The sequence below is a fragment of the Lepidochelys kempii genome, chromosome 1 (assembly GCF_965140265.1).
Source record: "Lepidochelys kempii isolate rLepKem1 chromosome 1, rLepKem1.hap2, whole genome shotgun sequence".
NCBI classification, from domain to species: Eukaryota; Metazoa; Chordata; order Testudines; family Cheloniidae; genus Lepidochelys; species Lepidochelys kempii.
Genome location: NC_133256.1, coordinates 214,855,353 through 214,869,329, shown reverse-complemented (window position 1 = coordinate 214,869,329; position 13,977 = coordinate 214,855,353). Strand labels below are relative to the sequence as shown.

At 45.8% G+C, this 13,977-nt stretch overlaps 1 protein-coding gene across 1 annotated transcript in view; it reads right to left on the bottom strand.

Annotated features, from left to right (window-relative positions):
* The window catches only part of LOC140907350 (CD5 antigen-like), a 43,732-nt gene that overhangs the window by 12,170 nt on the left and 17,585 nt on the right, over positions 1-13,977 (bottom strand). The window contains exon 4 of the mRNA XM_073333152.1: positions 13,554-13,868. Coding sequence (XP_073189253.1) covers positions 13,554-13,868 — 315 coding nt within the window. The remainder of the gene's footprint in view (positions 1-13,553; positions 13,869-13,977) is intronic.

Genomic DNA, 13,977 nt, shown 5'->3' with positions numbered 1-13,977 from the left:
GTAAGACATATGTCCATTGGCCATTAGTGGCTTTAACACTTTTCTCTCTGGTCACTGTGTTCCTATGGATACAGAAATAATATCACTCTCCTGAGCCTGGTACTATTCAATATTTTCATTAATGATTTGGATAAACACAGCCAGCCAGTCAGGCAGCGGCACAGACAGCTGCAGCTGCACAGGAGCCAGCAAACAGAGCTGTAAACAGGGAAGTTTGCAAGGGGAGTTTGGGGGGAAGACCAAGAGAGCCAGGAAAGGAACTGACAGGTTAGTGAAGGGAGTGTGGGGTGGTCTGGCAGTGTTTTCGTGCTCGTTGGGGATTTGTTTTGCTGTGGGTGGGTGTTTTGGTTTGGTTTGTGTTTCCCAGACTAACAGGACTTAGGTGAGAAGGCGATGACAGATACAGAGGCAGCAGGGGAAGTGACCCAAGTAGTGGAAGACGCTATGAAGATGACTGGATGTGGAAGCTGCGGCATGAAGATGATCCTGGCGGGAGTACCTGAAAAGAATTTTGTCTGCATGAAGTGCCGCCTGATAGAGCTGATGGAAGGAAAGATCCTAGGATTGGAGATGCAGGTGGAGACTCTGTTTGAGTTTAGAAGGGGGTTCAAGCAGATGATGGAGCAAAGACATGAGGAGGCTGAAGAGAAAAGCTCAGACTTGCAGATGGAAGCAGGACCAAAGAACTCTGAGAGGATACTGCTGGGTGAGGAAAGTGGACAGTGGAAGCATGTGACTAGAAAAACCAGGCAGAGGAAAAGACGGGGCAGTGAAGGAGAAATAGAGCTCAGGAACAGGTTTGCAGACTTGGAAAATGAAGAAGAGGCACAGCAGGTGGTCACTGAAGGTGAGAGGGCAAGGAAAAAGAGAAGAGCAGATAGTCCTATTGGAAGAGGGCAAGAGTCAATGGAGATAACAACACCAAATATGAGCCCCAGGAGGATATGGGATGGGTTGCAGAGGATTGCAAGGGACAATAGGAATCGAGAGGACTTGTGGCCAGATGGAACAGGGAATAGACTGGAGAATCGCACCATCACAAGGAAAAGGCAGGTCTACATGACTGGGGACTCATTACTGAGAAGAATAAACAGGCCTGTAACAAGAGCTGATCCAGAGAACAGAAGGGTGTGCTGTCTGCTGGGTGCTAAGATACGGGATATGGACCTGAGGCTGAAAAGGGTCCTAACAGGAGCGGGAAAGAATCCACTGATTGTCTTTCATGTGGGAACAAATGATATGGCTAGATTCTTGCTGGAACGTATCAAGGGAGACCATGCTAGGCTGAGGAAGATGCTTAAGGAAATCGAGGCTCAGGTGATCTTCAGTGGGATTCTGCCTGTTCCTAGAGAAGGGCAACAAAGGTGTAACAAGTTTATGATGATCAACAGATGGCTCAGGCAGTGGTGCTATAAGGAGGGCTTTGGGATGTATGGCCACTGGGAAGCATTCATGGACAGAGGACTGTTCTCTCGGGATGGACTTCACCTGAGTAAGGAGGGAAATAGACTTCTAGGATGGAAGATGGCACAACTGATTAAGAGAGCTTTAAACTAGGAATTTGGGGGGGATGTCCAGGTAATCTCCACGCCGGATTTTAACATTGAAAGGGAAGAAAGCAAAGTAAGAAAGGATACAGCCGTGGGTAGGAGAATGGACATAAGGAGGAAGGGCAGTGTGGATACCAGTCTAATAGGTGATACTGGCGGTAGAATGTCTGTGCCTAATCGGGTAAAGAATGTGAGCGAGGCCAAACAGCAAAAATTAAGATGTTTGTTCACCAATGTGAGGAGCCTAGGTAACAAAATGGAGGAACTAGAGCTACTGGTGCAGGAAGTGAAACCAGATATTATAGGGATAACAGAAACATGGTGGAATAGTCGTCATGACTGGAGTATGGGTATTGAAGGGTATGTGCTGTTTAGGAAAGACAGAAATAAAGGCAAAGGCGGTGGAGAGGCATTGTATAACAATGATGAGGCAGACTGTAAAGAAATAAGAAGCGATGGAATGGATAAGACAGAGTCTGTCTGGGCAAAAATCACATTGGGGAAGAAAGCTACTAGAGCCTGCCTTGGGATAGTGTTTGGGGTGAGCTATAGACCTCCGGGATCCGATCTGGATATGGAGAGAGACCTCTTTAATGTTTTTAAAGAAGTAAATACTTATGGGAATTGTGTGATCATGGGAGACTTAACTTCCCAGGTATAGACTGGAGGACAACTGCTAGTAATAATAATAGGGCTCCTGGATACGATAGCTCATAGATTCCTTCACCAAGTAGTTGCTGAACTGACAAGAGAGGATGCCATTTTAGATTTGGTTTTGGTGAGTAGTGAGGACCTCATAGAAGAAATGATTGTAGGGGAAAACCTTGGTTTGAACTAATTCAGTTCAAACTAAATGGAAGGATAAACAAAAATAGATCTGTGACTTGGGTTTTTTATTTCAAAAAGGCTAATTTTAAAAAATTAAGGAAATTAGTTAGGGAAGTAGATTGGATTGAAAAACTTGTGGCTCTAAAGGCGGAGGAGGCCTGGAATTACTTCAAGTCAAACTTGCAAAAACTATCAGAAGCCTGCATCCCAAGAAAGGGGAAAATATTCATAGGCAGGAGTTGTAGACCAAGCATTTCAGAGAGGTGATTAAGAAAAAAACAGAAAGCCTACAAGGAGTGGAAGATGGGAGGGATTAGCAAGGAAAGCTACCTTATTGAGGTCAGAACATGTAGGGATAAAGTGAGAAAGGCAAAAAGCCATGTAGAGTTGGACCTTGCAAAGGGAATTAAGAGCAATAGTAAAAGGCTCTATAGCCATATAGATAAGAAGAAAACAAAGAAAGAAGAAGTGGGACCACTTAACATGGAGGATGGAGTGGAGGTTAAGGATAATCGAGGCATGGCCCAAAATCTAAACAAATACTTTGCCTCAGTCTTTAACGAGGCTAATGAGGAGCTTAGGGAGAATGGTAGGACGACAAATGGCAATGAGGATATGGAGGTTGATATTACCACATCCGAGGTAGAAGCCAAACTCGAACAGCTTAATGGGACTAAATCAGGGGGCCCGGATAATCTTCATCCAAGAACATTAAAGGAACTGGCACATGAAATTGCAAGCCCGTTAGCAAGAATTTTTAATGAATCTGTAAACTCAGGGGTTGTACCGTCTGACTGGAGAATTGCTAACATAGTTCCTATTTTTAAGAAAGGTAAAAAAAGCGATCCGGGTAACTAGAGGCCTGTTAGTTTGACATCTGTAGTAGGCAAGGTTTTGGAAAAAAAATTTTGAAGGACAAAGTAGTTAAGGACATTGAGGTCAATGGTAATTGGGACAAAATACAACATGCCTTTACCAAAAGCCAACCTGATCAAACCAACCTGATCTCCTTCTTTGAGAAGGTAACAGATTTTTTAGACAAAGGGAATGCAGTAGATCTAATTTACCTCGATTTCAGTAAGGCATTTGATACGGTTCCACATGGAGAATTATTAGCTAAATTGGAAAAGATGGGGGTCAATATGAAAATTGAAAGGTGGATAAGAAACTTGTTAAAGGGGAGACTACAGTGGGTCACACTGAAAGGTGAACTGTCAGACTGGAAGGAGGTTACTAGTGGAGTTCCTCAGGGATCGGTTTTGGGACCAATCTTATTTAAGCTTTTTATTACTAACCTTGGCACAAAAAGCGGGAATGTGCTAATAAAGTTTGCGGGTGACACAAAGCTGGGAGGTATTGCCAATACAGAGAAGGACTGGAATATCATACAGGAAGATCTGGATGACCTTGTAAGCTGGAGTAATAGTAACAGGATGAAATTTAATAGTGAAAAGTGCAAGGTCTTGCATTTAGGGATTAATAACAAGAATTTCTGTTATAAACTGGGGACGCATTACTTGGAAGTAACAGAGAAGGAGAAGGACCTGGAGAAGGACCTCGGTGTACTGGTCGATCACAGGATGACTATGAGCTGCCAATGTGATATGGCCATCAAAAAAGCTAATGCAGTCTTGGGATGCATCAGGTGAGGTATTTCCAGTAGAGATAAGGAGGTGTTAGGCAAGGCTCTGGTGATACCTCATCTGGAATATTGTGTGCAATTCTGGTCTCCCATGTTTAAGAAGGATGAATTCAAACTGGAACAGGTACAGAGAAGGGCTACTAGGATGATCCGAGGAATGGAAAACCTGTCTTATGAAAGGAGACTCGGTGAGCTTGGTTTGTTTAGCCTAACTAAAAGAAGGCTGAGAGGAGATATGATTGCTCTCTATAAATATATCAGAGGGATAAATACCATGGAGGGAGAAGAATTATTTAAGCTCAGTACCAAGGTGGACACAAGAACAAATGGATATAAACTGGCCATCAGGAAATTTAAACTTGAAATTAGACGAAGGATTCTAACCATCAGAGGAGTGAAGTTCTGGAACAGCCTTCCAAGGGGAGCAGTGGGGGCCAAAGACCTATCTGGCTTCAAGACTAAGCTTGATAAGTTTATGCAAGGGATGATATGATGGGATAGCCTAATTTTGGCAATTAATTGATCTTCGACTACTGGCGGTAGAAATGCCCGATGGGATGTTCAATGGGGTGGGATCTGAGTTACTACAGAGAATTCTTTACTGGGTGTCTGGCTGGTGAGTCTTGCCCACATGCTCAGGGTTTAGCTGATCACCATATTTAGGGTTGGAAAGGAATTTTCCCGCAGGGCAGATTGGTAGAGGCCCTGGGGGGTTTTCGCCTTCCTCTGCAGCATGGTGCACTGGTCACTTGCTGGAGGATTCTCTGCACCTTGAAGTCTTTAAACCATTATTTGAGGACTTCAATAGCTCAGACCTAAGTTAGGGGTTTGTTACAGGAGTTGGTGGGTGAGATTCCATGGCCTGCATTGTGCAGGGGGTCAGGCTAGATGATCAGAATGGTCCCTTCTGACCTTAAAGTCTATGATTCTATGATTCTATGGATGATGGAGTAGAGAATATACTCATAAAATGTGTGGATGACACAAACCTGGGAAGGGTCAAAGCTCTTTGGATGAGAGTATTAGAATTCATAATGACCTTGATACTTTGAAGAATTGGTTTGAAATCAGTAAATTAAAATTCAGTAAAGACAAGTACAAAGCACTAGACTTAGGAAGGAACAATCAAATGCAAAAAATCCAAAATGGGGAATAAGTGACTAGGCAGCAGTACTGCAGAAAATGTTCTGGGGTTATTTTGGACCACAGACTGAAAAGGGTGATGCTGTTTTGAAAACAGGAAATGTCATTCTGGATTTTATTAACAGAATTGTCATATGTAAGACAGAGGAGGTAATTGTCCTGCTGTACTCAGCCCTGGTGAGGCCTCAGCTGGAGCACTGTGTCCAGTTTTGAGCTCTCTCTCTTTGATGGGTAGGACGAGAAGTAATCCATTTAGATTGCAGCAAGGGAGAGTCAGGTCAGATATTAGGAAAAAACTTTCTCACTATAAGGATAGTTAGGTACTGGAACAAGGTACCAAGGGAGGTTGTAGAATCCCCATCATTGGTGACTTTTAAGAACAAGTTAGACAAATATCTACCTGGGATGGACTAGGTATACTTAAAGCTGCCTTGGTGTGGGGGGATGGACTAGCTGACTTCATGAGGTTCCTTCCAGTCCTACATTTCTATTTATCCCAAAGTTTTATAAGGTATTCAGGCCTGCTGGATTTTAAAAAAGTTTATCCCTAGTAGATACTGTTTAACATCCTCCTTAGTTACCAACGGACAGCAGAGTGGTTCACCCTCTTCCCACAGTATGAAGACACATCCTACTTCTATCCAAAACTAGAAATGTTTATTGAACACCTCTACCTTATTTGCATCATTATAAACTATATTAACATCTCCTTTTGTAATGGGCCAACGCCTTTGTTTGGATTTGTTTGTTTGTTTTTGCTGATAATATACTTTAAAAAATTCTCATTATTGTTCTTATCCCTGCCAAACATGTATTTTTCCCTGATAGCTTTAGCTTCCCTTATCAATTTTCTACATTTCATAACTTCTAATGTATTTGGATTGCTATTGAATTCCCCTCTCTCCATTTTTTGTACATTTTTTTTTAAATTTCTAATTGCTGGCTGCACTGCTCCACTGCACCAGGATGGGCTTTTGGCCAAAGTTATAGGATAGTAGAATACCTAACTCCCTAACGCTACTTTGTAATTTTCATCCTTCATTGGCTTTCAATGACACGTTGAGCTCCAGCTGGTTGGAGGGGACAGTGCCTGCTCAGGATGTGTGGAAGTAAGACATGGAGACACCTGGGCTACAATCTGTAATGCACACTTTGATCTCAAAGCTGCCAGTGTTATCTGCAATGGACTAGAGTGTGGAACAGCTCTATCTATCCCAGGAGGGTCTCATTTCAGAGAAGGACATGGTCCAATCTGGACTGAGGAATTCCAGTGTGTAGGGAATGAGTCACACGTCATGTACTGTCCCAGGATATCACACGGGAATCAGACGTGCTCACATGCAAATGATGCAAGTGTCATATGCTCACCTAAGAATATGGCACAATGTCTCTAAAATCCCAGTGTTGTGTATTCTAGAGTAGGGTGCAGCAATAAAATGATCTCACTCTGTAGGGAGCTAGGATAATAGAGCTGCTATCAGCTTCTAGTGAAACCTAAACAGTGCAATATAATGGGAATGGGTTAAATCCCCACAACTTTCCTTTTTTTTTTAATATTTGGTATAAAATACCTTAAATGCTCCCTCTCTAAACCCCTTCTCCCTTCTCCCCTGGGCACTCAGGGTTCCGGCTGGTGAATGGCAGCACAGCGTGCTCAGGGAGGGTGGAGATCCAGGTTCTTGGTGCCTGGGGAACCCTCTGAGACTCACGCTGGGATTTACCAGATGCCAACATTCTCTGTCGTCAGCTCAACTGCGGATTCGCTGTATCAGCCCCAGGAGAAGGGTATTTTGGGAAGGGAACTGGCTCTGTCTGGACAGACACATTTCACTGCAAAGGGACTGAAACCCATTTGGGCCATTGCCCTGTTACTGCCCTGGGGGCCTCTCCGGGCTCACATGACAATGATGACAGTGTGATTTGCTCAGGTAAGTGCAAGAGAGATGCGGGAATAAGGACACCTGCCCCTCAGTGTGTGATTCTGCCCCCAGAGTAGGGAAACCTCAGGACACAGCAAGGGGAGGGGGAGCTAGATCCTAAAGCACAGAAAATAACAGTAAATGTATTAAAGATAACATTTAAGTCAATAATATCATCACAAAAGAACAGTTGTGACTGGGGAAAGCCCTGGATTCTCCAGTAAAAACATCAGCAACTCTGTCCTGACGCCTGGCAGCGGAGCAGGGGCAGCACTTAGTCCTTCGGGTTACATCAATGTCACCGATTCACTGTCCCCAGCCTTCTCCAATAGTAATTAGAGGGGGAGCTGGTGGTGACTCCTAATATGGAGCTTGCTTCACACTTTCTATGATAAAATATTCTCGGCACCTTCTTGAGAAGCTCTCGCACCTTCCTTGATGGCTGGAGCCTTTGCAATTTGGGAAGGGGTCAGTGCTGGGGCCAGGGAGGTGCCTTCTCCTCCTGCAGTGAGATTCCTTCCAGGTTTGGCTGAATTATAAACTGCTGAAAATCACCATTTCCCTTCTCTCTCAAAAATCCCTGAGGGTATTTCTGGTAGCACACCACAGAGAAAGTAGTGCTTTCACTCACTTAGCTTTTTTTTTTTTTTTTTTTTTTTTACCTTTTCACACTTTTCCAATTGAAAAAACTCAAAAGATTCTCCCCCACCCGCTTTCTTACTTTTTTCTAACCTTTTACAGTGGAAGAAAAGATGAAAAAATAGAAAGGGGGAGGACGTGGGAAAACTGTAAATCCAAAAACTGGAAAGGAAAATGGAAAGTTTCATTTTCCAAAAGTTGAAATGAATCAATATATTAGTGAGAGTCTAAACAAAAATTTTCATTCCATTTCCACATCCCAGTATCTCAGATCTGTTTAAAAACTGAAATACTGCATTAAAAATACTTCACAGGAAAAATTTTGGGTTGTTGACCCACTCTAATAGTTACCTTTTATAAAAAATAAAATAAAAACAAATAAACAGCATTATTTAGTATAATTAGGCAAAGGCACAAGAATTAGAATATACCAGAGTTAAGGTTCCTGTGTAATGTAAATTCAGCCCCCCACCCTCCTTTCCTTCTACATATACATGATACAGTCTAATTGTATGCACACATCCTATTATTCTCACCTACCCCCAGGTCCTGCCTCTTTCAGTACACTGGGAGGATGGTGCTCAGGGGAGGGAGGAGCTGTTGAATATTTCTTTTTATCTTCACTATTCAACATGTGATCCAGGGCCTTATTCACTCTACAGACCGTACAAACACTGCACTGAATACAGAATTATTAATTTCTTCATGGTCTTTTCTATGGTGCTTGTCACCGTAGTATGAGAATGCACCACGAACAGTAATGAATTTCTCTTCATAACACCCCGGGAGATAGCAGACTCTTATGATGCCCATTTCAAAAGTGATTTAGGCACTTAGGAGCCCAAGAGTAACATTTTCAACAGTGCCTAAGTGACTTAGGGACTTAAGTCCCATTTTCTCCAGTAACGTGGGAGCCCAAGAACCCTGCAAACTTCTCCCTCTTGCTGCCTAAGTCACTTCTGAAAATGGCACTTAGGCTCCTACATCATTTAGCTGCTTTTGAAAATTTTACATAGAATGGTTAAAGCCAAAACTCCAAACTTGGGGTGATTGGGCAGCAACCTGAGACCCTCAGGGCCTGATTCTCCAGAGTACTCATCATTTCTGCAGAGCTTTCTGTGTTCAAAGTACTGTCCAGACATTAATAAATCCTCACCGAACTCCAGGGAAGCAGGTGGTAAGTATTATTATTAACTCCATTTTACAAATGGTGAAACTGAGAGAGAAAAGCAAAGTGACTTGCCCAAGGCCACTGAGTGAGTCAGCAGCGGAGACAGGATAAAACTCAGTGTTTTGACTCGCAGCCCTGTGCTCGTTCCACCCAACCATGCTGCCTGACTGCAGAAGAGTGGAGCAGCCAGATCTTGTCTTGAGCCTAGCGGCAGTTGTGAGTGCTCAGTACTTCTGCAAATCAGACCCCATAAACACTGGCTTCAGAGACCTGCTCAGTGTCACCGGTGAAGTCTGCGGCAGAGGTAGGAACAGAACTGAGCTCGACTGAATGACGGTCACTGCTCGAAACAAGAGCATCCTAGTTCTTCCTGCGCTCCCCTGCTCGTTCTCTTCAGGCCTTCCAGTTTCTAAAGTGAATGAGGCAGGGGTCATATAAGCAACAGCCTGACACTGCACAACCCTGATTTATCCATCCTGGGCACTGAAAGTGGCCAGGGCCCTGTGGGAAAAAATAATTCACTAGAAAACTTAATTTTAATGGCCAACCAATCTGGTTCCCTTGTGGCTAAATGGAGCTCGTCTTATGGGTCTATAGATCCGCAGAATTTTAAGACTCAAAGAGTTCATTGTGATCATCTGCTTCTCCCTTCACCAAAGGGATCCCTCCTACTTAATGAAGTTTCAGCTCCCCTCTCTGCCCCATCTTCAGATCCATGAACAGAGTCTCCATAGGGCTTCTTGACTCACTGGAACTGGGGTCCTTACAGAGAAACCTACTGCAGAAGCCCTGGATTTCAGCCTTCTTCCCAATATTGGACACGTAGCTTCCAGGACTGGCTTCCACAGAGCCCAGAGTCACTGGTGCCATTACACACCATGACTGAGCCTATAGGGCTGCCCAGCACTCTCAACAGACGTCTACTCTCCTCTTTACAGCTGATACTTTATACCTTGGGGACAATTCACCTGGCAGTTCTCCTGCTTCTCACAGAGGCTGATACCTGCATTCCTAACTGAATTCCCTCCAGCCCTGCCCTGCCTCTCCTAACTAGTTACCCAGCCCATACCCTGGTTCTTGGCAGGAACTCCTCAGCACATGAAGATGCTGATTTCTCCCTACAGTTTCTGGAAGGAGAATCCCTTCTAAGGAAAAACACCTGGTCCCTTCCATATGAGCTCCATCTGCCATGATCCCATCTGGCCTTCCTGAGGGTCTGTGGTACCCAGTTATAGCCATGAGCCTCCTCAGAAAAACTCAAATCTACTCTGTACCCTCACACTACACTAGTGGCATAGGTAGGACAGGAAACCTGGGTGCAACCTGGCTTTTGGCGGGTGGGCAATGATGGGAGGGGCAGAAGGAGGGGTGCAGAAGGAATCCAGTGCCCTGGGGAGGGGGCAAGAGGGAGGGGGGCTCTCCTCCCTCCACCTCTTCCAGCCGGCCCTTACCGCTCAGCAGGCACCCAAAGTGGAGGCTGCCCGGAGCACACAGGCTGCGGTGCGTGCCGAGAGTAACCAGATAGCAAGTGTGAAAAATTGGACAGGTAGTGGGAGGTAATAGGTGCCTATATAAGAAAAAGCCCCAAATATCAGGACTGTCCCTATAAAATCGGGACATCTGGTCCCTTAGGCACACCCTTTGGGTGAAGCAGGGTCCCGCTGGGACTCGAGCTCCACCCACCCTTCCCGACCCTGGCTCGGTGTCCGTCAGCCTAGCCACATCCCTTTCCTGCCGAATCCGGAAGCTGCTGCCCCAGTCTCCAGCCCCAGCACCAGCCCCGCCCAGACCTGCCCCCACATGGCATGCCCCTACCCTCCCTGTGGGGCTAGTGCTGCAGCCAGAGACCAGGGAAGCAGTTCATGGCACCGGCAGGAGAGAGATGCGGCCAGGCTGATGAGTGCCGAGCCAGGGATGGGATTCCCAGCCTGTGGATTCGGGGGGCTCCGGCCCTGATTTGGGTGGGCCTGGATGCTAACTGGGTGGGCCACAACCAACCCATGGCTACACCCCTGCACTACACTAGCTGCATGCAGGCATTTTCCTGGTCCAGTCTTAGGGCGAACTCCTGGCTCCGTTGAAGTCAACTGAGGTTTTACCATTGCCTTCAGTGGGGCCAGGATTTCACTCTTAGCCTTGAAATGTTATTTGGCTACCAAGATCCTTGAGCTGGTTGGACCCAGTGCGCACACACTGCACCCGTCAGGTCACCATACTAGTACATACTGTACCCGACACAGCCAGTGGGTGTGCCCTGCACTGACTCTGCTGTTGTCTTTTAACATGGTCAGTCTCTCCTGGCTGCACCTGGGTCTGAACTCGGGGAGTAATTCCTAATTTACCACCTTGCTGTAGGACTCACTGATTCTGAGACACACGGAAAGACTGAGGTTCACATCCCAAGGGAGTCACAATATTCACCAACAGAGAACGTCCCCTTCCCCACCCCACACACAACCTGCTTCTTGTGCTATGAATTGATCAGCTGGAATCTCACGTTGGACTCAGAGATGACACCACACTTCAGGGGACAGCTCCAGTCAGAACTACCAGTGCCGGGAACTATCTAGCACTAGGAGCTCCTGCACTGGATCCACGTGAACCAAGAAAGTTGCCACCTACTGAGCAAAGATGAGAGGGAACTAAGGGAATTTACCAACAATAACCTGTTCCTAACCACCATGAACCCTGCTCTTCCATTGGCCAAACTCCCTCAAGGCAAACTTGCCTAAATCACTCACGACCCACCTGCTAAGTGCTTGTGCAGACACCGTTCACTGGCTTCCAGGCATTTAAGCCTGGATAAAGTGACTACAAACCTCAGCAGCCATTCCACCACCACACAGAGAGACTATTTTCCCAATCAGTAATCTGCAGGAATTCCCTCGCTCACTCATTTAGAGAGTCCATTGGCAAGCCCTTCTGTCAAGCTCAGAGTTCAACAATCGTTATATTACCTTCCACTTACAGAGTCAAAAGAATAAGTGTCTTCTGACAGAGGTGGTTCCCTTTAACACTGTGACACATTCTGATCACTGGCTTATATCTTCTTATTGAGAAACAGTCCATAATTTCATGCACACTCTGTATTATTTCCAGTGTATAACAGGGAGTGTTATTCAGTGTATTTCCCATCTCTCCTGAGCCCAGGTTGCTCTGAATTACGCAGACTGCTGAATGGAGAGAGCCGGTGTGACGGGAGAGTTGAGATTTCCCTCCGTGGTGTGTGGGCCAGAGTGCTGGATGACCAGTGGGACCTGAACGATGCCAGTGTGGTGTGCAGGCAGCTCCAGTGCGGAGTCGCTGAGAAAGCTTGTAACCCCCCTAAGTCTGAGCGAGGAACGGGCCCTGTGGGGCTGAGAAGGGTCCAGTGTGCAGGAAATTAGACTTGTCTGACTCACTGTGACAACTCCACAGCCCAGGCAGGAATTTGCGAGGTCATCAGTGTCCTTTGTCCGGGTGATTCATTTCCAGTGGCAGGTCAGACTATGCCGGGAGAATTCACTGATGGCACATCCACGTCCCAGTTGATTGCAAACAACATTGGAGTCTGACAGATCCCAGGAATCATCTCAGACTGTCCCCAGGCTGCCATTGTAGTAAATGTCCCAGCACAGCGACCTGCCCTTGGAGCCATCCTGGGGGCTCAAACCGGTTCTGTGTCATATTGTTGAAAAGGAACCACTATGTATTGAACCTGGCCTTGGTTACTGCCAGCTCCACCTGGCAGAAGGGTGACACATAAAACCTCCCCCCTCCCCCCTGCTATCCATGTGAAGAGAATGTGGAGGTTTATCCCTGAAACACTCAAAATCCAGGAAAGGGTTGAGACTAAACCCTGCCCTGAGCTCCCATCGCCAGGGGAACTGCTAAAACTTTTGGAACTATAGGAAAAGATTCTATTCTTCCTTGTGCTGTGTCAAAGGAAGATATTATTCCTACTAAATGTTAGGAAGAAGAAATTAAAAATAAAGCGTATAATGGGTCTTTAGTTGTAATGTTAACAACTGAGTAAAAATAAATGACTCCATAATATGATATTCCTGGGCTGTGTAGGGTTGAGGTATATTTTTGGCTGAGTTCTCTATGCTATGCTAGATCTACAAGGTATCAGAGATTTTGAAATTTGCTACTACTGTTTGGTCCAAAATGTGAGAAGTAACAGAGCAGAGGGGGGAGTGCTCTTGCCTAAATCTAATTCTGGCCAAGCTGGGAGAATCTGCCCATTCCTCGGTCACCCTATGAGGGTGGCAAGGGGGCTACATAAACGTCCCAGCCTCTGTACCTCTGCCGTTGGTTGTCTGGGTCTGCATTTTAGCATGAGTATAATATTTTCAAAAGTGTCGCAGCGACTTAGGACCAACCTGACATTTTCCTTTTCCATTTTCTCTCCTATCTGCATTTTTAGAGGGAAAGGAAAGATGTGGCATTGAAACAACTGGAAATGATATACTGAAAACACTTCACAGTCACACAGGGGGCTCCGCATTGGCCAGTGACATGATTAGTAATAATTACAGTCCAGTAATAACAATCACTACAGGAGTTGTTCTGGTTTTTGTTCATTTCTCATTAGGGTGACAGGCACACGATGCCCTCTGGGTTCAAGCCCCTTTGTCTCAGGGGTTTTGTCTTTCAGGACTGAGCTGGCTGATTCTTACCTGAACAGGTCACTCCAGCATCCTCTCCATGACCACAGTCACTCTCACCAAATCCCTCATTCCCACAGTCCCAGAGAACAGACTCAGTACCATCACAGGCAACTTCATCCAGCCAAATTTGTCCAGATCCTCGTCCAAAATGAGCATTATGATGGGCACTGACAGCAACTCCACATCCCAACTGCTTACAGACAACCCCAGCATCTGCCATGTCCCAGCGATCACTACACACCGTCCCCCACCGATCCTGGTGTTTAACCTCCACTCTCCCAGCACAGGGGATGCCTCCATCCACCAGCCTCAGCTCGTTGGCACCTTCAAAGAGAGACACAGAGCAGGGTCACAGTGAGCAGGGACCCCCTTCCCCAGCATAATAACATCAGAGTCCACGCCCGGCAGCAGGGGATCCGCGCCCATAACCAGA